The sequence below is a fragment of the Ips typographus genome, linkage group LG4, assembly GCF_016097725.1.
Source record: "Ips typographus isolate SLU linkage group LG4, UJ_Ityp_2.0, whole genome shotgun sequence".
Classification (NCBI taxonomy): domain Eukaryota; kingdom Metazoa; phylum Arthropoda; class Insecta; order Coleoptera; family Curculionidae; genus Ips; species Ips typographus.
Window position 1 is genome coordinate 10,101,627 of NC_138425.1, and position 23,154 is coordinate 10,124,780.

General features: G+C 34.7%; 5 protein-coding genes across 10 annotated transcripts; 2 read left to right on the top strand and 3 right to left on the bottom strand.

The window, feature by feature from the left end:
* Positions 1 to 52: 52 nt before the first annotated feature.
* On the bottom strand, positions 53 to 12,350 carry LOC145728481 (uncharacterized). Of its 4 annotated transcripts, none has more exons than XM_081978741.1 (18): positions 12,211 to 12,350; positions 9,446 to 9,675; positions 9,279 to 9,360; positions 9,075 to 9,173; positions 8,862 to 9,015; positions 8,648 to 8,805; positions 8,180 to 8,595; positions 7,616 to 7,852; positions 7,253 to 7,465; positions 7,120 to 7,199; positions 6,700 to 7,029; positions 3,482 to 3,661; positions 3,229 to 3,423; positions 2,905 to 3,176; positions 2,520 to 2,698; positions 1,440 to 1,569; positions 1,231 to 1,380; positions 53 to 1,178 (listed from the first exon to the last, which is right to left on the bottom strand). In XM_081978741.1, the coding sequence occupies exons 2-18, from the start codon at positions 9,626 to 9,628 to the stop codon at positions 886 to 888; spliced, it is 3,351 nt and encodes a 1,116-aa protein (XP_081834867.1). In that variant the 5' UTR covers positions 9,629 to 9,675; positions 12,211 to 12,350; the 3' UTR covers positions 53 to 885. The 4 variants fall into 4 exon arrangements, with proteins under 4 accessions (XP_081834867.1, XP_081834869.1, XP_081834865.1 ...); XM_081978743.1 differs by having other exon boundaries at positions 2,520 to 2,617; positions 3,229 to 3,426; XM_081978739.1 differs by having other exon boundaries at positions 3,229 to 3,426.
* A 158-nt stretch (positions 12,351 to 12,508) lies between these two features.
* Snm1 (DNA cross-link repair protein snm1) lies at positions 12,509 to 15,555 on the top strand. 2 transcript variants are annotated; one of them, XM_081978751.1, is made up of 3 exons: positions 12,509 to 14,135; positions 14,196 to 14,345; positions 14,398 to 15,555. In XM_081978751.1, the coding sequence occupies exon 1, from the start codon at positions 12,745 to 12,747 to the stop codon at positions 13,963 to 13,965; it is 1,221 nt and encodes a 406-aa protein (XP_081834877.1). In that variant the 5' UTR covers positions 12,509 to 12,744; the 3' UTR covers positions 13,966 to 14,135; positions 14,196 to 14,345; positions 14,398 to 15,555. The 2 variants fall into 2 exon arrangements, with proteins under 2 accessions (XP_081834877.1, XP_081834876.1); XM_081978750.1 differs by having other exon boundaries at positions 14,196 to 15,555.
* A 1,024-nt stretch (positions 15,556 to 16,579) lies between these two features.
* Cdc50 (cell cycle control protein 50A) lies at positions 16,580 to 22,829 on the bottom strand. Of its 2 annotated transcripts, none has more exons than XM_081978753.1 (7): positions 22,573 to 22,829; positions 18,227 to 18,525; positions 17,974 to 18,172; positions 17,706 to 17,912; positions 17,511 to 17,654; positions 17,294 to 17,459; positions 16,580 to 17,213 (listed from the first exon to the last, which is right to left on the bottom strand). In XM_081978753.1, the coding sequence occupies exons 1-7, from the start codon at positions 22,613 to 22,615 to the stop codon at positions 17,168 to 17,170; spliced, it is 1,104 nt and encodes a 367-aa protein (XP_081834879.1). In that variant the 5' UTR covers positions 22,616 to 22,829; the 3' UTR covers positions 16,580 to 17,167. The 2 variants fall into 2 exon arrangements, with proteins under 2 accessions (XP_081834879.1, XP_081834878.1); XM_081978752.1 differs by lacking the exon at positions 22,573 to 22,829 and adding an exon at positions 18,801 to 19,000.
* On the bottom strand, positions 19,406 to 21,301 carry LOC145728484 (uncharacterized). Its single transcript, XM_081978749.1, has one exon. It carries the CDS (start codon positions 21,146 to 21,148, stop codon positions 19,451 to 19,453), a length of 1,698 nt encoding a protein of 565 aa, XP_081834875.1. The 5' UTR covers positions 21,149 to 21,301; the 3' UTR covers positions 19,406 to 19,450.
* Positions 21,638 to 22,580, top strand: Rsph9 (Radial spoke head protein 9). The gene has a single exon (XM_081978754.1). The coding sequence runs from the start codon at positions 21,703 to 21,705 to the stop codon at positions 22,546 to 22,548; it is 846 nt and encodes a 281-aa protein (XP_081834880.1). The 5' UTR covers positions 21,638 to 21,702; the 3' UTR covers positions 22,549 to 22,580.
* Positions 22,830 to 23,154: the final 325 nt, after the last annotated feature.

A 23,154-nucleotide genomic window follows, 5' to 3' on the forward strand; every position in this document is an offset into this window, starting at 1 on the left:
GTGTCCTTTGTTTCCTTGGTTTTATTTCTGGGATAATAAAGACAACATTCAGTAGTATTTATACTAGCTGTATATTTCCATCAAAGGCGTTAACACATCTTCATAAAACTATATTATTTACAATATTACATTACATCTAATATTTACAGTTTGGTCAAATTAAACGTGAAATACTTTGTGATGAACCAAATATTATTTTAATATTTTATACACCTGATACCATTATGGCTGTACGTGTAGGTAGAATTTATAGAGATAACACGAAAACTCAAATAATCTAAATCCTAATTTATTAATCTAAGTTCAAACAATTTTTTCTAACGAACGCAACAATAATTAATAACCATAATAAGAACTACAATAAAATAATACAAAAAGCAGTGAATAAAAAATTCATTACTACATGCTACAGATAATAACAGAAGAATATTTTACAACATGCTTAAAGAGCTTAAGCTAAAGTTCTTTATAATAATTATTTTTTTAATTTGTGTGTGGTTTTTATGATACAAAAATAGACCCAAATTACAAATACTGCAATGTTTCTTTGATTTCATTCAACAATTTTGGTAAACGATTGACATGTGCACTTTTCTAAGTAGTGTTGGTAGTTTCTAGAAATAAAAATAATTTCTTCTAAACTTGAGTTATTTTTCAGTTAGAAAATATTTTGAAAAGTAGTCCGGTGTCGACTTTGTGTTTTTTGCTTACATTTACAATTTTGTTGCAGGGTCAGCCAAAAAAAAAACGCTTGTCTAGAAACAACCACACTAACCAGACCTACAATAACCATTCAATGTAAAAAAATACAGCCGAAACCAAGAAACCCAGTACATTCACCTTGACACAACCGTAACCTAAACTAACCACAAATTACTAGTTGGATCAAATATGTATCGGCACGTGCACCAACAATTGCGCCCTCTCGGAGAAAACTTCGTCGCACATTTCGCACTTGTACAGTTTACTGCTGGCCGAATTGATGGCGTGCCTCATCGAAATTTCAGCCAACTCGTGTAGAGCGGTTGGATCGAGTTGCTCTTGTTTCACGTTGATTACATTAGCAGCTGCCGCATCCGCTTCTTCTTGCACCACTTCACTTTCTTGGAAGTGCTGCTTCATTTCTTGCACACTGTGATGTTCTTCTTCGATGTTATCGATTATCGACTCGTGGGACGCTAAACAAAACAGTTTTATCACATAAATTGCATGAGTTACGAATTTGCTTACTTTGTAGCATTTCTTCCTTGATAAACACTTGCTCGGTGTGCTCGTATTGTTGGACATCGGGTAGGATCGATTCCGGTTCGTTTAAGGACTCGCTGTTGCGTTTCACTTTCGATACAACCATGCCTTCTTTCACTAATCGCACTTTGCTTCCTGAAAATTGCCCATAAACATTATTCCACCCAAAACAAAATGTAAAAAATTAGTTTCACCTGGTCCAATAATATTTCTAGAGCTCCGATTACTATTTCGTCTGGTTCTAACTTCAACAATCCCTACAGGTACTGGCACTTCGGTTTCGATGGTCTGTTCCGCTGCAATATCAGGAGTATGCTCCACGATCTAAAAAAAAAATACGTTTATTTATTTACAGTAGAGATAATTAAATCTCAAATTTAGTTTTAGAGAAAATGTCAAGAAACTTCCTGTAAGTCCTCTTTTAAGAAAATGGTAAAGAAAAGACACATCAAAAGCCACAATTCAGCCAATGGAATATGGACTATTTGGAAATTCTAAAAGGTATTTCTTGGGCACAAGCCAAATTTGAGTGTTATGACGATAAAGGATACTTTTATACTTTTCTTGCGTCACGTGACAGCTGTTAGTAACCTTAAATTGCAAATAGGTGCTTATTTGAGGAATTACACTGGAAGTTGTGTTTAAACCTCAATGGAACCAAATTTGACAGTTGGAATGTTCAGTCCTTAACGTCACCATTGGCAAATTTTGCTCCATACACTAACTACATTGGATGACTACATTGACCTTTAAGACATATCAGGAAGAAATCAAAGTGTCTGGTAATGTCACAACTGTGAAATTTACCTCTATGAAGCTCAACTTGAAATACAATTTATCAAAGAAATACTGATATAATGTCTAATGTGCGTATAGCAGGTTTTACACCAAAAGTTTTAATTCAAAGAAATTGGAAACATTCATTTTATGACTCAAATAAATTCATAAACTTCTTGGCAGCATAAAGTGATTTGATTTTACACTTATCAAACTTTTATGTCACAGCTGTCAATGAAAACAGTTTGACCAACCAAACGTGGTTGGTGGTGGTGTGTTAGGTGGTAATAATTACCGATTATTCCTACTTGTTTTCTGGTATTTTTGATATTTTTATTTTGAAATTTCATATTCATCCTGAATACTGTATTAATGTATTGAATTCTGCAGCTCTCACTCACACTATTTCATTTTTGTCTGTTGGCATTACGCAAAACGGCAAGTTTTTCGGTAAAAAATTTGACATAAAATTTAGTTTAAAAAAAAAAGTAAATTACCTCTTCATTGTAAATATCCCCGTTTGCAACTGCGGCCGCCTCCTCTTCCTCAGTTTGCCTAAGCAAATTTTCCACGGCTTCCTCAGTTTGGTCATTATCTGGAAACGTAGCCAAAGAGTATTTTTCGGGGTTTAATATGTGATAGTTGACGTTTTTGGTTCTGGGTCGAATTCTTTCTCCTAAAATCAAAAACGTGGAACTAACTAACTACGTATCAGGCACAATAGTGTCACACGATTTATTACCGGTTCCTGTATATAATGGTTTATTTTTTTGATAATGTTGGTAGGAATTTGATTTAACTCTTGCTCATCAACCTCTAATATTAGTGAGTTAAGTGTGACCCAGAATTCAAGTCGTATTTAAAAGCTCTAGTCAGTCTTACCCGTAGCTGATCTAAGTTCAACCGGCTGCGTTCTGGTAACCAAAGTTTTGGTGCGATGCCGAACACGTCCATCCTCGCTTGTTTCCACAGCCACTTTAGTTTTTTGGGTGTGAATCATCTTCGGTCGAGACGGTACCGAAGCGTTTTCGTTTTTAAACTTCTTTATCAGTTTGGGTTTCGGTACTGACGTTGGAGACTTGGGTAGTATCAGAGACTCGTTATTTTCGATAGTGTGCAAACTGTTGTATATGTCTGATATCGATTCGCTGATGCTAAATTAGAAAATCATAGATTATGGTAATACACACATGACAGAAAAATTACCTAGTTTTTGGAGAAGAACTGGACCCTTTCCTCGATGATGTCCGCCTTGGACGTCTTCTGACTACTTGCGTCTCCTCATCAGAAATGGGCATTTCATACTCCTCCTGCTCAACGTACTCTTCATGGCTAACAGAACAGCTTTCGTCCAGTTGCTTATTAGCCGAAATTGCGTCCAGTTCGTGAGGCTTTAACTTCCTTCTAAACCCAATAAAACATCATAAAAAAGGCAACAAAAACCACGTTAGAAAATTACCGTCGCTTATATTTGCGTGGGCCAACCTGTGGCTGTCTTTTCATAGCTGTGTTCAAGTCACAGTGATGAATTAAATGCAAAATCAAATCTTGAGACGTGGCAAACATATCGGAACATACCGCGCAGCAATACGGTGTCATACTGTGAGCGAATTTTGGGTCAGGACCTGAATGATGAGACCTGAAAATTATCATAACATAAAGTAATTCATTTGCTTGGTTTCATAGGGAAACAAAAAAAAATTAACAACCAAAAAGGCGTTTCTGAGATTTTTTTTTCAGGTGAGTTCAGTAAGCGTTAAATACAAATTCGCTAGCGTCTTTGCTTTCTTGTAACTGAAAAATTTTAAATATAACTTTTACATTATCAAGCCACTTTTGTAAGTAGATTATGATTCTGTTAATATTAATTTTAAAGATTCACTATTTTTTAAGTTATAAACTACACTTCTTCTATTATTTTTATGAAATTGCATTGCAACTCAAAAAATAATGAATCTATAAAAGTATCACAGAATCGTAATCTATGTAATAATGTTAACCTCATAATAGCAAAGTTTCAAAGACTAGCAGCCAAAATTCAAAATTTGCATGTTTCAAAAAAAGAGAGTTTCTGTTTACGGCATCAAACTCACCATGAAATACATCGGAAACGACATTCCGATTTTTAAATTTCTTAATAAGTTTGGGAGTTATCACATAAAAACAGGCAAATTAGGTAACCCTGTACAGGGGTAAATTGTGAATACAAAAATTATACGACTTTTCTTAAATCCCCAGATTATTTAAAAAAATAAAAAACCACGGTAAAGATGATCTCGTTCTAATTCCAAAAATACATATTGTTCTCGCAGAGTGAGTTTACCCGTGCGTCACGAAGGCTACGTCATTTATAATCATATGAATCAAATCAAGTTTTCGTCAACAAACTTATCTTGAAAAAATATCTTGACCGAAATAAAAAAAAATATTTATGAGAAGTCTCCGTTTGGATCATAGAATTCCGTCTAAATTTGAAACCTAATTGATTTACCAAAATTCGCATAGATGTATCACCAATATGTAGTATTTCTTTAACTTTAAGCTCTTGATTTAGGTTCTGGATGGTTACATGTTTCTCTAAAATAAATACAACAAATTAAAAATTCAATAAGACATTCTGAGTGATGCTGTAGTATCTCATATCTCATTTTCAGGTTGCCATCCACTTATTTTATTTTAAACCCGCTGGAAAACCTTTTAGACGCTTATTTTATTTTTTCTATGACTTTATTATTAATATGTTTGAAGAAATTTTTATGAAAAATCTATAATGCAACCCAAAAATCTCAGTTTCTGGAAACAATAAAATGTTAATAGATGTTTCTTACAAAAGTAGAAATATATTTTACTATTATTAACATACTATCGTTGTACATATCATATAATGTATTTCGAACATCCATTTTAACGCTTTCAGATAAATCAGTGGTCTTGGCTCGTCGATAACGTCTCGATTTACGTTTTCTAGGTGAGGAAATCATAAGATTACTTGCTTGCTTTTTCCGAATCGAATAAACAGTTTTGCGGGAAATTTTCAAAGCAGCTGCAACCTTCTAGTATCAAAAAAAATACATCAGTAAGAATATGTAAGGTCTTAAAATTTCTTATTTTCTTCCTGAACAGATGATAAAGCTTCTAAAGGTTGTCCATTGGTTTTTTTCCAATTCAAAATATTCACAAAGGTTAAAAATTAACTGCTGGGCTTGTTTGTGGAGAATTTTTCAAGGTATTTTCTAAAAAAATACTGTAATAGTAAGTCATTCCGAATTTACGAAAAACCAAATGGCTAAATAAAAACCATAATAGACACTCCCACTTTTTTTTCAAAACAGGTTAGTAATTGTGCCAATTTTGGTTAGGTCGTGACCGCCGACATAAAAAAAATAAAAATATTAATAATAATATTATGAAAGTACTTACAGAATGTTAAAAGCGTAGAAACAATAGCTCTTAAAAGAACTGTGGTGGTGTGGTAAATAGAAAACTTTATAAATGATTAACAACACAAAAAAACTGAAAACAATTAATAGTAAACAAATCAAATAAATTTCGATGGTTTTCAAACTGACAATGACTGAAATAGAAGCGCTAATCAGTAATAGCTATTTATGTAACCAGTTACGAAAAGATCGATTTTGTGTAACGAATGAATGTTTGTAGGGCGAGCGCAGCGAGGTCCTACAATTTGAATGAGTTACACAATAAGACATTTTCGAAACGTGTTGCATACATAATTTTTTCTAATTTTGACCAAAAAGCGGTAAAAACTATCTTTTAAAGTGATTTAACACAAATATTCACTTTCATAGCATCTTGTATAAACTGTGACAACGACATGTTATGATGGATGTCGCCCATATGTTTCTACGGAAATGCATAAAAACAGGGAGTGATGAAATGAACTTTTAACTGAACTAGTTCTCTCTGAACTGTAACTAGTTACATAAAGTAAAACGTTTTGTCATCAGTTTTGAAAAGTGTCACTTTATATGCCAAAATTAGAAAAATGTTTTTTTTGGAAGACATTCACTTAGATATTTACTCTTTCTGAAAGTGAACAAATAGACAAGGATGAAGTCAATAATGCATGTCTACTTCTAAATCACAGGGGGATGACGCACGGATAAACTCAGTCCGCGAGAACAGTAATATGTTGATATAATAGTAGATAAGCCGTTTTTGAGTTAGTAGAATGTAAAAATTTGTAATTTTACTTCCAAATCACAGTTGCCACGAATAATTAGAGAAACTGATGATTATTTGACGTCACGATGAGGTAATTTAACAAAGAATACATTGATCAACTGTCAAATTACGTCATTGTGATGTCAAACTTGCTCTGCACTCTCGTTTTTCGTTTCTAGTTGGGTCTTATGTCTCACCACACAAAAAAAGGTTTGTATTTGCACAATGACGTAATTTGACAGTTGGTCAATCTATTGTTCAAAAATTAATGTCAATTTTTATCGACAAAACGGAGCTTAAATTACACCACGATCAGGTTTAATATTTATTAAGTTGTTGTTTTCTGTGTTCTGTGGTTGTTTTTTTATTTTTTGCATTCTCTGAAGACGGTGGTAGACTTGTAATGGAGTGGAGTCTAAATTCAGTCCATAAACCTGTACTGGAGCTGAATAAACAAACAAACACACAATGGTCAAGACTTTTCGAGCTTACCTGATATGTTCCCTAAGAACAACCCTTTGATTGAACGCTCTGGGGCATACCGCGCAAGCGTACGGTTTCTCTCCGGTATGAATTCTTTCGTGTTTGCGTAAAGTCCCACCGTCTGCAAACGCCTTCCAACAAAAGCGACAACCATACGGTCGTTCGCCCGTATGAATTCGGATGTGAATTTGCTGAGAACTTCTCGATCCGAACGTTTTGCCGCACTCTTTGCAAGGAAATTGTCTGCCAGACACGCTGCTGTGACTGTGACGATGATTCATCAAGCTTCGGCCATCGGGGAAATCTTCGCCGCAAACGTCACAACTCACCACTTTATTTCTGCAATATTCATTGTAAACCTTTTCTATTATCTAGTATCTATTTGCAATAAAAAAAAAATTAGATTAATTAAATAAAAAAGAAAATTACCTGTGTGAAAGCATGTGACGTTTAAGACGAGCTTTATTGTGGAAGGTCTTGGAGCATTTGGAACAGCCAAAATTTTTTTCCTGTAATAAATGAGTTAGTCATGTTTGATGGAGAAAAACGCAGGAAATGGTACTTTGGAATGCTCCCATGAATGTTTTAACAAAGCACGGCTGTCTTTGCAGGTCCGTCCACAGAGGGCGCACGTGTTAGGTGGTAGGTTTCTATGGGTACTCTGCACGTGATTGGCCAAAGTAGTCTCGTCAGCGCAAATTTCGCCGCAAATCATGCACCTGTATTCCGCACCACGTGCATGGATTTCTGCATGAGCCAACAGATCCAATGCTTCCTACAAGTATTAAAGATTGTTTTAATTTTATTTCTTGAAGGGCACTAATATCAATTTTCCCCAATACTAAATTACAAACGAGAGAAAAAAGTCTGTTATACAATATCTAGTCATGACAGTTTAAATATTGAAACAGAATGATGCACATACCTGAAACGATTCTCCGCAAACATTGCAAATATGACCGACATCGTGCTCGTTCAAATACTCCTCCTTAATATGAATCCTTTGGTGCCTTCGCAAATTGTCCTGCCTGTGGAACGATAGACCACAAGTGGCGCAGTAAAACGTGCCATACCTAGTTTCGTCAGTTTCCGAGTAATCGTCGTCCCCGTCCCCGTCCTCGTCAAAATCTTCCATCTCGGGATGTTTACTTCTTGTGTGCTCCTTTAAATGTAAATAACTTACACTCCAGAAAAATACAAATTAATAATTACATAATAAATTGCTCCTTACATAGTAAATTCCCCGCTTAATTTTTCCCATCATAACCTCGCCGTTTATAAATAAAATTTCAGGTTAAATGCAACACTTTCTTCACTTAAAATCGTGACTTTTTCAGTTTCAATGACAAATATTTAGATGAATGTCATTTAGTTGCCAGGAGTTTTTAAATTGTTTCACAGGCAACTTGCGAAGAATGTCTTTTGATACAGGGTAATTAAAAAACATCCGGATATTGATTTTCAAAATTATTTTTTTAAATTATTTTACCTGCATGAGTCCTAAATCCCAAAACATTTCTCCACATTTGTGACATTCAAACGGGCTATCGCCTCCATGAATTCTCGAATGTGACGCCAAAGCCTTCTCCCTAGCAAAACTAACTCCGCAATGTTGACAAACAAATGGTTTTTTTTCGTCAGTGACCGGATACTTAATGTCCTCTTCCTGTGTAGTGATGTACTGTCCATTGCTTTCTTCCTCGCCCTCAATATAGCGAATCTCCGAAGTGTCTTGATATTCAAACTGTGGGGCACTTGAAGATGCTCCATCGATATCAGTAAACATGCTTTCATATTCTTCTTTGATTATTGTTTTCGTTTTTTTCTTCCGTTTTCCATAACCTCGTCCTTTCTTTTTAGGCCTTTCAATTCCAAAGTTATGATCCGCGAGCGAACTGTCTTCCTCTTAAATAGTTCATTTTGTGTCAACAGAAAATGGAATGGGTGAAAAACTAACCTTCAACTGTATCGGCATCGGGAATAAAAGCATGACTCTTTAGATGATTCATTAAATCCGATTTACGCATATACCTAACGCCGCACAAGTTGCAACCGTGAGGTCGATCAGTTTGATGGGCGACCATGTGATTCATTAGATTAGCTTTTTTGCGAAACCTACAAGTAAGATTAAAACAATTCGGCTACAAAAACAATTAATAAATTTTTCAAACCTTCTACTGCAAAAATCGCATGGATAAGGCCTGGCTGCAGTGTATTCATCTTGATCTGTTGGTAGAGGTATATCTTCATCTGCAGTTGTATGAGTCTCTGAACCACCGACAGCTTCTTCTGACCCAACAATAATTTCTTCTGGACAAGCTTCCCCTAAAAAAATTAGTTAGCTTAGTGAGTAATTAAGCTCAAATAATTGCAAGCAGGCTAACCCCATTCATCAGCAATTATTTCTTCAGTGACCTCCATAAATTGTTCCTGACCGGTATATTCTTCTTGATCAGCATTTTCCATTACCAATACATTGTCATCTAAAAATAATAAAATATCTAACTTTGTTGGTTCTGTATGATAATCAATTAAACCAATAAAATATTAAAATTGAAAATTATATTATACTTAAACTTTTTACCTACCAGTAAGATATACCAGCCCTTCATCTTGCTGTTGTTCTTCCAAAGATATTTCCTGCTCAACTTGAACGCCATCTTCCACCACCTAAAGTAATATTACACATTTTAGAAGCTTTTCAACTATACACCACAATATGTTACCAACTTTACAGTAATACCACTAACATTACCTCTTCAGTAACAACACCAACATCCTCAATCAAATCCTCTTGACTATACTCTTCTGTTTGCAGGTCGCCCACAAACTCCTCCGATTGAACCGGTATCATTTCGTTTTCCATTGTGATGACCTCCTCTGATTGGATGACAGTGGAATCATCCTCCCAGGTTATATTAAAGTTTGTGTTATCCATTTTATTTTGCTTCGATTCGGCTTGGAATAGATAACATATTGTACATCCTATAACATACATGAAGGAAATAGACCCAAAAATAGTATGTATACTGGGCACAGTAATAAAACAAACATAATTTTTCAACAAAAAGTATATTTCAAATGGCGTCACTTCCAATACAATTCAGGTGGCATGTTGAACATTAAAAAGGTGTTACTTTTTATTACTGCAAAAACCCTTAGCAAAATAATCCGGAAACTATATAATTTTTAATGATGAACTTAACAAATTCTTCAGGGGTATTCAGATGTTAAACAACATCTACATTGAAAATATCATAATATATTCAGAAAGTTAAAAAAATCTTTGTTAATTGTATCTTACTGATATAGTCTATAAGTTTGGGATTTTTTGTTTTGAGACCTTTATCCTTATTAGGAACACATATTTTGAATTGTTTTGATTTTGTCCTCTATGGACTCTGTATTCTAATGTTCAAAATATTCTACTAAAGTTTTTTTACAAACTGCCTCATCAAAGTATCCTATGCCAGCAGTTTCATTTTCAACACTCTCTAGCTGCTTAGCAAATGCAAATAAAGCATAGACATAGACAATGTGACAATTTTTAGCAAAGATATGATTGGGTTTTGTATGGGTTGTCTTCAGTTTTGCTGAAAAAATTTGCAAAATAGCAAAACAGAGCTGAGAAGTAACAGTAAATTAACAGGCACACATCAAACTTGTTAATAAGAACTATGTTTACATTTTTAGGCTCTTTACCAGATTTCAAGTGAAAATATTGCCAAATTAAGAATAGAGAACATGTCATAAATTGGCTGTTCAAGAGTCCAAGTGTTCTAGATCATAGAAAATAAATTCAATATTGTTAATAGAATAAAAACTGGAAAATCAGATTTAACATGTAACTATTGGGCAATGGACGCATCCCACATAATGTAAAATCGTGATTCAGTACATAAAAATAGAGAAGCTTAGTCTGAAATGTTGGAATTTGTAGTTTATTTACAAAAAAAAATGTTTTTGGTAATTTAAGTTTGCAGGACTTTGAAAATTGTTAATAAATTCAAATTCATGGTTGTGCCTCCTGTATGAGGTAAAGAACTTTCAACAGTTTTATTGGCTATGGCTGTCCGATGGTTGACACAATCTTTAGGATTAGTTGATTTATAACCTCAAAGTCAAGTCAGGAGTGGATTGGGCAGAGTGCAATGTGCCAAATAACATAGTTTTATATCAGGACAGAAAAACTTCCTTATTTCACTCCACAAACAGTAATTTGATGCCAATTTAATAGTAATTTTTAGTCTATATAATGTTATCTGTGTTATTGTTACAAACTGTAAACACTGAGAAGTTTATAAAAATAAAATAAAGACCTACTTTTATCCTTTCTAATTTGCCAAGATTAATTTGGATAATCTAATGTCTCAGTCTTAATTAATATTGTGTTGGGTCAATAATAAATATATCTCAATTTTTTTTTTTTGACCATCAACTTTGCAATTTTGACCCAAGTTTTGGTAATATTTCAATAATTTATTGGAGCACTTAAAGTTAATTACAGTAAGTTTAAAATCCCATGTTTAGTGGTAATAGACAAAAGTATCCCCATACTCTCCAACCAATAAGGAAAGGAAAATTAATAGTAAAAGAAGGGTATCAGTATTACAATATAGATGAAAAATATGCCTACATTTAAGTACTCTTCAAGAGTAGTTCTTATTTATAGTACACCCAAGGATAAAAATTCATTTATCTTGTGTAAAGTGGAAATCCTCCTTTATTTTAAAACATTGAAAGAAAAAGATGAATATGACCTTCAATACAGGTGACACCCCTTATGAATTAATTGCTACTCAAAAAAAATCCTTTATTCCAAATTTGGAAACACTGACCTATATTAAAATCATGGACAACTACAACACCACTAAAAGTTCCTTTATTATAAAAGTGCACATGCAGAAATAAACACTTTATGCAAAAATGGAACAATTGATCTCACCATTTTATTATTGTCTTGCAGTATTAAGGATTCAGAGGACAACAAAGGATGCCTCATCAAGGGCAACAAAAATCCTATTTGATATTGATTTTTCCTAATATAAAATTTCGTTACCAAGCAGAGAAATTCAATATCGCAATATATCAAATTTGATCGTTTCAGAATTAATTATACAGAGTCACAAAGCAGAAAAAACTGCAAGTAAAAAAAACCAAAAATGGCATCATAAATGTAAGGTTACAGAAGGGGTCTGTTGACAAGTGAGGTTATGCAAAAATTGAGGTTATCGTTGCAGTTCAACTTTCTCTAAAGTGTAAACAAAAAATAAAGCTCCAAAACTGGCATTAAATTGGTTCTATACTGAGTTAGGTTGTGAATGAACCAGGCCAGCGCTCTGGAATTTTTTGCCATATTGAACATCGTCCATTAATAGCTAATCTATGCACTGAAAACATCAGTGGAATTACATCACAAGGTAATCCTCTAGTTTTAGGCTACTTTACATTGAATTATTGCTCTGTTTTGCGTGCATTTAGTAAACTAAATTGAAGAACGAGTTAGAATTAAGTACTTACCAAGAAATTACACAGAAATTTTGGTCTTGAATCGTAAAACGCCAGCGTCGATCTCTGCTTGTGAGTAGGCAAATGGCTGCTGCCGTTTGACGTCCCGATTTGGGTGTTTTGACTTCCGCACAGGCAAGATTTCCTTATGGTAAGCTTTCTTCGCGATTTTACCTTACTACCAGCTCACTTACACTCTAAATTAATTTTTATTTACGTCTTTTAGCCGCAAAATACACTAAATTATAGGTTATAGAGAAAATTAACCTAAAAACGTACCAACAACAACCGCCAAAACAGCAGCCATATTGCTCCGCCCATCTACTTCCGGTCCGGCGCAAACTTTGAATAGGATTTCAAATGTCCGCGCTTTTTTAATATTAATAGGGTAGTTGTAATTCAATTATTGCTAATTTTTCACAAAATTCATTAATTTTGTTAAAATATTAATTTTTAAACCAACTAGCACTAATACGTGGCCGTGAAGTTGTTAATTGTTCAAAAACGCATGCTCGCGCTTTTAAAACCGCGGCAAATTTGAATAATATGAGCACTTTTGATGGTATCATCAGAGAAATCTCGGGAATTAGCGTAGATAGGTTCGATGGCGAAAACTTGAACTCCAAAGCATTTTTTCTTTCCCACTGTCATACAGATCACATGAGAGGTCTTCAAACACTCGCTTTTCAAAATTACATCATTGAAAACAACAAATTTCTATATTTAAGCGCTATTTCTTCGGTAATTTTACGCGCACTTGTACCAAACATTGCAAGTCAAATTAAAGAACTACCGCTAGAAAGAATTTCCACGGTTGAAGTAGAAAATGGAATTGAAATATCCGTAACTTGCATTCCTGCCGGACATTGTCCAGGTTCTGTAATGTTTCTCTTTGAAACTGAAAAAACACGCATTTTATATACAGGTGACTATAGAATTCACACCTCGGATATAAGATTGTTTAAATGTTTCTACGACGCTTTCGGTAACGTTAAAACCGTTGATAAAATATATCTGGACACTACCTTTTTCTTGGACTCCCATTTCACGTTTCCCACAAGAAATGAAAGTCTTTCAGAATTATGCAGGGTTATTTCAAGCTGGATCTCACAAGACCCAGAAAATTCTGTTAAACTTGATGTCAGAGCCAAGTATGGCTATGAATATGTTTTTAGAGAAATTTACAACACTTTTAAAATGCCAGTTCACATAGACGAAGGGAAGTTTAAGTTTTATTCAGTCATTCCTGAAATGGATAAATGCGTAACTACTAGTTCTGTAAAAACCCAAATCCATAATTGTTACTTTGAACAAATGGACGTTTGTTATGAGTGTAACCCCGAGAAAGTTAGATTTATTAAACTGTCAGCGTTCCGTTGGGCAAACGCTGATTTCAAAAATGGAATCACCGAAGTAGACGAAAATGGTGTGTTCTACATTTGTTATTCTACGCACGCTTCTTATGAAGAAGGTCTAGCTCTGTTAGAATTTTTAAAGCCGAATGAAGTGCATATGTGCGTTGAGAGACCTAATGATCCAGTCACAACTTTGAATATTAGAAAACTTATAGATGCAAAATTAAACAACATTAAAAATGCTAACACTGTAGATATCCCAATTAAAAATGTGTCAAATAAGTTATTTCAAGTGGAGGAATTTAAGTTTGAGTCTAGTTTTACCAAAAGAACTAGAACGGTCAGTGAGGTTGATTCTTCACCTAAAAAAGTGTCAAAAACTTGTGATATTTTAGATTCTCCCCCAAGGTAATAAAGAACAAAAACTTATATATTATGTTATTACTTTATATAATATGTGCATTGTTATCCCAACTCTAAAAATGTCAGAAGAGTGCAAAGAACATGTAAAAATAAATCAGGAATCATGGTATTGTCACGTTAAGGGTTGGTTGAGGGGGAAGAATACTCAGGTTTCCACAGGTAACCCACTCTTTATTACGTAATAGTGCCTTAATCCCTAGACGATAATCTTACCCCCAGATGGCTAAGATGGCGGGGATCATGACGTGGTCTGGCTTCTAGGCAAAGGTACACGGAGGGCAACGCTTTAGCGGTGGTGAATGAACCCTAGACTTAGGTCCGAGGGCATTCACCGAGCCGGCAAAGACGCGAAGAGCCTAACAAAGGGAGGTAAGCTGGAACGGCAACTCGTGCTGCGCGTCCACACTAATTCCTTTGTTAGGGCTGATCTAGGGTGTGGCACTTGGTCACCTACTGCTCCACTTTTAAGTTGCACAATAGGCGTACCCAGACTAACCCGGAGATCAGTCAGTGACTTCCCTCTGGGGAAGACCCCAGAGTTCGGTAATCTGTACGTGCTTTTGGTGCAGTATTTATACCCACATCATGACCCCAATTCGCAAATATTGCTGACACAAACATTGTACTGGGGGAGACCGGGGCAACTTAGGGTAACGGCACCTAGTGTAATCTTTATGTTACATGCCCCTCCCCTAGAAAGTGTTCGCCCCGAACACTAAAAGCGAAACTTATACATAAAGTCTACATATACTAATGTTAATCTTAAATGCTATAGGGTGTATAAAGGTGGTGGAACGAGTCCTTTATTTCTTCACCAGATTACAATATAATAGCTTAATATAGTCCTATTCTTAATGCTTGCGAGAGATAGGGGTGTACTTTAAAACATCACAAATGTTACATTGGGTCACCTTTCAACCTTGCTGTTGCGTCTATCTTATTGCCTTCCTTATTAAGCGAAATTCCGTAAAATTGCTCATTGTACCCTTCTTTGGCACCATCGTCTAAGTGGAAACGCTTCACCTAGGCTTCATCTCATCGTAGTGCCTTCTCTTGGCACTGTATTCTCTAAGCGGCAAACTTCATCGCTTAGCTTCATTTCTTCATATTCTGTCCTTTTGCGTGCTCCTTTAGCACACCTATCCTTGGACATGTATATTTCTTCCTAAGTAACGTCAGCCCATTTGGAGATGCTTTTTCAGCTCGACTTATTAAAGACTTCGGGTGCACACGGGTGTAAGTAGAACCGTCGTGGCGGGACCCATCTGAAGATGTCGGCTTCTCCAAGACATAAGGCTAGTTCGCTTTTCAACAAGGCTGTAGCAGTTGATCGATAGACGCAACAAGATTGCCAGGTTGACCCTAAAAAAAATAAAATAAGATTCCAATTATTACTTTGTTTGCCATACATCTCTTAAAACATAAATAAAATCATTATGTAAACCAGTACACTTTGTTGTTGTAACCTAGAACTTCATAATTGCACGAATTTGCTAGGTCATCACATACCTACACTTAGGTCAGGGATCGCGACACTGGCCTAGAAATCAAGATATTGTAAATAAATAATTGCGCTAACTATACACTTATTCTATGAAACATAATTAAGAAAATTTGCCTTTTACCATACCTAATATAATACCAAAATAATGTGCTGCTATGCACTAAAAATGTTTCGCTACGGTTGCCTTCTTAGAGCGTCCTACAGGCCCCTCTTGACATTGCCCTACTCAGTTCAAGCAACTGTGAACCTGCAGGCTAGCCCTTTTTCTTCCACAACCTATCATTGTGTTTGCGCTATGTCTCTTCCTTATCCTTCTGGCCCTTGTCTTAGCTTATCTTCTTCCACTTGAGCTTCTGTACCTTATTCGAAGCGGGCTGCCAGATTTTGTGGACCTAGAAGTGTACCGTCTTCAATCATTCCCTTTTTCTTTGTGCTCTTGTTTAGCGTCTGCGAGGGTGTGTCTACCAATTTGGAGATTAGCAGACGGGGATGAAACGAGGCGCCTCCACCATGTCACGTTAAGGGTTGGTTGAGGGGGAAGAATACTCAGGTTTCCACAGGTAACCCACTCTTTATTACGTAATAGTGCCTTAATCCCTAGACGATAATCTTACCCCCAGATGGCTAAGATGGCGGGGATCATGACGTGGTCTGGCTTCTAGGCAAAGGTACACGGAGGGCAACGCTTTAGCGGTGGTGAATGAACCCTAGACTTAGGTCCGAGGGCATTCACCGAGCCGGCAAAGACGCGAAGAGCCTAACAAAGGGAGGTAAGCTGGAACGGCAACTCGTGCTGCGCGTCCACACTAATTCCTTTGTTAGGGCTGATCTAGGGTGTGGCACTTGGTCACCTACTGCTCCACTTTTAAGTTGCACAATAGGCGTACCCAGACTAACCCGGAGATCAGTCAGTGACTTCCCTCTGGGGAAGACCCCAGAGTTCGGTAATCTGTACGTGCTTTTGGTGCAGTATTTATACCCACATCATGACCCCAATTCGCAAATATTGCTGACACAAACATTGTACTGGGGGAGACCGGGGCAACTTAGGGTAACGGCACCTAGTGTAATCTTTATGTTACAGTATTTTAAAATAAAATTATATTTTTATATTCTTTAATACTTTATTATAGTGCTATATTTTTAAATGTGACTCTATAAATAATAAAAATTTAGATAATAGCAACAGTGCAAATCTTACTACTTACTACCTACTGCAGCAAGAGAAAAACTATATCACAATCATAAAAAAAAACCTTGTACTCAGTGCAATAAAAAAACGTTGGTTATTACTCTACTAATATTATATCACAAGAAGCACTATTGCCAGTTTGACAGTTATATTGGAACAACAATATACAGAAACAATCTTTTCTTTAGGTACACTTCTCTTAAGTTATTCTAATTTTAAGTTTTGTTACATTATCGTGATAAGAATGTGAGGTGTGTCTACAACAATGACAATATAAATTTGCTTTCCTACATGTTACATAATTAATATAAAGTGTAAACCTGTTTTACACCTGTTCAAGTCTCAATAAATAAAGAGTCTAAAAAAAAACAAGATTTTGGGAAAACTAGGTGTAAAACAAAGGCTAAAAAGGTCACTTTGTGAATTAACTTCTCTAAGCATATTAAGTAACAAAATACAGTTAATTGTTTCACAAGAGATTTGCAAAAACAACTTTTACTGATAAGGTGTCCTGGGGTTGACGTTAATCATTTCACTGGTACTGTAACACAAAGAAGTGTTTTAATGTCACAATTAAATAACTATAACAAAAATCAATTGATTACCAATTAATAAACTCACCTTTTTCCACATTTAATGTGAATCAGAAGTAGGGCAATGCCCAAAATTAAACATGCCACTCCAACCACAATATAAGCTATTCCAAGAAAAGGGTTTTTACCTCCCAGCAATGATGTGGTACTTAAAATCATTTTTTTGGATCCATCAAATGAACTTACATCATAATCTGATGAGGAAAGACATTTAGAAAATTAACTAACTCTAAATATCCACTTACTATATTTTATAATAAGCAGATAATCCCCTTTTTGCAGTCCTTCTGTAAAATATTGTTGATCATGGTTAATCCTTCTATACAGCTTCCTAAATTTAGGAAAAGCGGCAGTACGCATCCACACAATCAGATCTTCATTCTGGAAACCTGATTAACAGACACAAAGTGACAGAACTGAAAAGTAACACTGTTACTGACCATTGTTGTCAGAGTTGTTGGGATCTAATTCGTAAACTGCCTTCTCCCATGCTATAGGTTTAGCAAAGTTGGCCAAAGCTTCTCTCAAATCACCAGGAGGATTCCGAAATTTAATATTTTTGTCAGAATCCCAAGCTATTCCAGTGTTATTCAAAGAAACATTCACCCAGGTGCCACCATCAACAATATGTGCTAAACTGAGTGTATCTAAACACAATTACTTCATTTGTTACCTACTGTTTTGATTTTTTTTAAAATTAATTCTCACCATTAAACATTGAATTGGCAATTGCACCACAAGGAGCAATAGGCTTTTTAGGATCTGATCCAACATACTGGAAAGGTTTACATTCAGTTGATGGTTCAGCAGTAAGCAGACCAAGTAGCTGGTTATCATCTCTTGACTTAACATATCTTCTATGGTTTTGATAAAAGTTGCTTAACCCATAATACATGTAAACATCTTTCTAAAATAAGTGTTAAAACTGGCAATAATAATCATATTTAAAGGTCAACAGTACCTCAAATGTTTCTGTAAGCTGAAAGGAAATTCTGCAATAACATTCTTCTGAAGAATTTTTCTTGAATTCAATACATGTTTCATTTGTATCATAAAAACTGTAGGTGGTGGTGTCATTTAAAATGCTCCGATTGCAATTGGTGTAATCAATAATATGTTCTTTAACTTCATCAGAAAAGTATAGCAATCCTATTCCAATAGGAATAAAAGCTATTCCAATTACAAAGAAAGTGGGCAAAACAGTGCCTGCTGTAAGAATTGGTTGCCATGCTGGAAGTTTTTGCTGCTTAAATGCACTATCTGCAACAAATGTCCCTATGTTAATTATTTTAATATTATAGTGTTTATTACAAAATGCTAAATACAGTTAGGACAAAGTTTAAAATAACTAGCATACAAATGGGTGAGAGATTGTTGTAAACTCACAGAGCTCTGTTAAAGCAGCAGTTTGAGCCTTGTAAGTGGGTCAAAACGCAAACGGTAAATAAACCCACCTTAAATTAAGATTTCGATTATCAATAAAAGGGTGTAGATTGAAAAATCATGATAGCAAAAGGACATCAAGGATAATTTACCTGAAGGTTTCTTAGTATTTCCACTGTCAGCACTATCTGTTACTGATGCCATATTAAATACTACTCTTAAAAACTATAATAAACAAGAAAGAAATAAATTGTTGAATTACAATCAAAAATAAATACAAATTTCAACTTTAGCACAAGAAATCACTACTTTTCCACAAATGTTTTGTTTTTGCTTTTCTGTTAGTGTCACTTGTCAGTGTCAATAGTGTCAGCGCAACGCAAACGGTGGAAAGACAGGTTATGCATAGTGATGGGCTGGTGATATTAGGAAGGATCGATTATCGATTCTTTGCTCTTATTAAAACTTGGAATAATTCATAGTAAAAGTAAATTGGAGATTGCTATCAGAACTAAATAGATATGATAATGCAATTCAAATAATTAACTTTTCGCTTTTGTAAAGAACTCAAAACACAGCCTCAATTTGTATTTAATATGTTTTTCATAAAAATTTAAATTTATATACTTTTTTCAACGACCTAAACACATATAGTATCTGAAGTATCGAATACACATTTTAAATTAACTAAAAAAAAACTGACTCAACTAGACTATCGATTATTTTATATTAAATTATTGGATATTACAGAAATAGGTCTACAATAGATCGGTGTAGGTAGGTAATGGTACAAAAACATATTTTATGCATTAGATGCATTGGAATTGATAATCTGGTTTAACTTGAAATACTCACAAACAAAGCAACAAACTGATAAAATGTACCCTAAAACTAAAAGATAGAAAATTCCAGAAAGTTTGTTTAGATCGAATTTTTTTGTGGTTATTTGCCCGACATACAAACTTTTAAAGTTTTCCATATAGTTGTAGGCTGGTTTTCTTGAAACCATCCGTTCCCAGTACTCCACTAGACCACTATCAAAATATCTATACAATTTTTCGTTAAAATACTTAGTAAAGGGAGAATTTTTTTGGAAACCTATTGAACTGTAAAAAGTTGCCAGACATCCTGGAAGGGCTCTTAAGTAAGTTATGCTGTAGTCATCCAGATCCTCAACCCCACTCAACAAATTTGAGGCAAAACGCTTGACAAGAAATCCAAATTTTCCTCCTTGTAACTTCAAGTTTATGGTCTTCCTGTTGGATTCTGTTCGGAAGTTTTCTGCTATTCCCACACAAATATTGTCTTTGGTGTTTTTCAGCCATGTTTGAATGTCATTTTGGGGCTCAACCCATTGAATTCTTTTATCGACCATATCAGTAAAAGTTTTGACGTAATCCTCAGAATATCTCGGAAAACTGGAGATTACTGTAAGTTCTGCAGAGTAATACGAAAAGAACAGGAAGTAGAATGTAGTTGAGCACACGAAAACCAACCGCACCGAAAGGGATTGTGCAATGCTTCTTCCTTTAATAGTTATCACTACTTTAAAGATTATTTCCCAAAAAGCTGAAGCTAAAGCAAACACTACAAAAGTGAGTACATCATGGAACGCTTGGAATAAAAAAGTGTAGGGCTTCAAAAGAGTTGGTTTGTGCACCAGAAATGTTACGCAAGTAGGAAACATTGCACTGGAGTAATCTACGTTTCGTTCCATTAAAGCCCTTTGCCACAAGAAACAAAAAGCTATATCTGACTTCTCTTCTTGAATCGTTCTAATTGCCAACAGAAACTTATTAACCAACACATCTTTCCGATCATTTTCAATAATATTGTACTTCACAGGCCAGTCCTTAATCATATCCTCCACAATTTTATATTCAAATCCTTCATACGACTTTTCTTCATTATTTACTTCCACAAAGGGTGGACAATGAAAGGTTGTTACCACGATTGGCCTTCCGGCTTTTGATAGAAACTTTTCCGGACTCCATTGTTGTTTTTTTATGTTGTATTGTGACTGAGTGTCATTCAGTGATATCGTTATGTTGTCCATCACATAAAACAACTCAAAAACATTATTTTCTTTTAGGTTTACTAGAATTGCTGGGACTGCATGTTCGTAGGTATCCTCAATGTAATTTTGCATGTTGTCCTCCAAAGCAAATGGAAAAATTATAACGGTTTTGTGTGGTGGTACTAATGATGTGACATCTTTAAAGTGACTCATTTCAAGGTTAAAAATATATAAATTACATTGAATAATTGTGTTGCTCAACATTGAAATGTCTGCAGTATAGACAGCAAATATTCTGGGAATGATATTGGCCAGTTCATTTTCTTTGTCTTCAAAAAAACAAACATACTCTTTTTCCGGTAGTATGGTGCTTATAAATGTTTTCAGTAACTCAAAATTATTATTATTATTCAATGGTAACAGCTCTCCATTTATTATAAGTGAATTATTGAGAATTACCACTAAAACTGATAATACTTTCATTATACACAACAACTGGAAAGTGGAGGTATTTAATCTATTCCACACTTACTGAATCAGTGGACGTACGTTTTATACTTCGTAGTTTAATAATGTTTTACATAAAAAGTAATTTTAACAGAACCATTAAATTTGGTTTACCCGCTAATTTGTTTAATAGCGTGCTCTTACTGTCTCTATAATTTCAGAAGTTGACCGTGGAACTGGGTTAATTGTGTTTAATATTTTAAGTAGGTAGTCACGGTAAATCGGGAATACTAAAATGCTGAAATGGATTTCAAAAAGTAATAGCTTCTTTATTTACAGAAAAATATTGTGCACTTATAAACAGTAGTGGAAAGTGGAAAAACGATAGCAATTTGTATGGTATTTAGGTATTCAAAGATATTTTGAATCAGATGTTGATATTGTACGTATTATATTTTCCTGACTACAGGTGTTGTAGAAGAATGAATGTAATACAGGTGAATATTTACAATACAGGATTACATATTATGCAGGTTTTGACAAAACATCACTGTCATTAAGAAAGGTTACTTAAAAAATTGCAAATCAAGATGAATATCGATTCTATTTTGGATTGTTTAAACCATATCGGACACTATGGCCACATCGTATCAACCGAAGAACAACTGGTCTTGCATAGCAGTTTGCAAATTTTACAAAACGAAAATCATTTTCGCAACGTTTTTTTTTGGGGTAAAATTTTGGGTGCTGATGCTGATTACTACATCTCATATGGGTACGTAAAAGACGTCTTGTATGGGAAAATTTTTTACTACAGTACCAATGGAGTTAATTGGGGACTTTTACCTAATCCAACCAAAAATGGATTGTCGCTAACTCCTTTATGTACTACAAGATTTCAGGGAGATCCTGCTTTAGTGATTGATGTTTTGATCGAAAAGGATGAAACTAGTTTGGGAGAAAAATTCAAAACTGCTCAAGTTAGGAAGTTAAAGGAGGAGGACAGACTTGCTTCTTTGGTTACTTTAGTGAATACTGAAGCTGCTTTAGCACCTAGAGGAGTAAATTTTCAAAGACCTGACGGAGTGGTTGTGGAAAATTTAGCTTTTGAGGGTTTGTCCCCTTTGGAGGCTCGAGAATTGAGTTCTTACTTACATACTCGAACTCCAACTCAAAAGTACAACACCAATTTATTAACTAGAGATGATTACAACTATGCTGTGGATTTTTTGGATCCCTTGGATATTGACATACCAGAAGGAAGTTGGATAATCCTATTGGAAGCTGGAGACAGTATTGTACTATTAAAATCCTTGTATTGGCCTGGTTTGGTTTTTTACCACGTATTGAAAACACCAAAACAAGGATTTGCTTACATTGGAAATGGAAAAAAGTGCATTGATGTTCCTTTTATGTTAAACCCATTTGTGTCGTAATATTTATTTAAAAAATATACTTACAAAGTGAATGTTTTTCTTTACGTTCCTTGGAAATATCACTCATAACGTCGCGGCACAAACTGCACTAAAAAATCTTAAAGTCTATGCATCGGTAATGGCAAATAACTGGAGTAAGTTGATCGAACTGTCTATGTATGATTCATGAAATAATTACTTTCTGATGATAGAATAGTTAATTTGATAACAATCGATAAAAGTGTTAAAGATCGAAACTTCTTAACGTTGAACTATACTTAAACACGATGAGTAAGCAATTGATTTGCACTTATACACACTTGTACGTTAACTATCTGTTTATTATCATTTTTGATAAACATTTTATAACTATTTAATCCCACTTTTGTGGTTTTAGCTTATCTGAGTCGTTAGATATATATTATCCGCGAAAAATTGAAAAATTCACTTTAACAAAAATTTCACTTAGCGTCAATATTTAGGTTTGGTTCATTTAATAAACCAAATTGCATAATGTTGTAGTATCAGCGGATATTGTTATTGTTACACGTTACTCAGTTACTGAGAATTCTTGAAAAAAAAATTTCAGATTGTTGGTTTTGAGTAGATTTACTTTACTGCTCAATA

Bases quoted from the DNA above. Each gene is read 5' to 3' on its own strand.
- Rsph9 (XM_081978754.1), top strand. From the start codon at position 21,703: ATGAATATCGATTCTATTTTGGATTGTTTAAACCATATCGGACACTAT.
- Cdc50 (XM_081978752.1), bottom strand. From the start codon at position 18,852: ATGGCATCAGTAACAGATAGTGCTGACAGTGGAAATACTAAGAAACCT. The intron at 18,526-18,800 runs GTAAATTATCCT...CATTTGTTGCAG, and splicing joins AAATACTAAGAAACCTTCAG to ATAGTGCATTTAAGCAGCAA. The intron at 17,655-17,705 runs GTCAGTAACAGT...TCTGTTAATCAG, and splicing joins CAACAACTCTGACAACAATG to GTTTCCAGAATGAAGATCTG.
- Snm1 (XM_081978750.1), top strand. From the start codon at position 12,745: ATGAGCACTTTTGATGGTATCATCAGAGAAATCTCGGGAATTAGCGTA.
- LOC145728484 (XM_081978749.1), bottom strand. From the start codon at position 21,148: ATGAAAGTATTATCAGTTTTAGTGGTAATTCTCAATAATTCACTTATA.
- LOC145728481 (XM_081978739.1), bottom strand. From the start codon at position 9,628: ATGGATAACACAAACTTTAATATAACCTGGGAGGATGATTCCACTGTC. The intron at 8,806-8,861 runs GTTTGAAAAATT...TCTTACTTGTAG, and splicing joins TGCGATTTTTGCAGTAGAAG to GTTTCGCAAAAAAGCTAATC. The intron at 3,427-3,481 runs GTAATTTTCTAA...TATTGGGTTTAG, and splicing joins CCACGCAAATATAAGCGACG to AAGGAAGTTAAAGCCTCACG.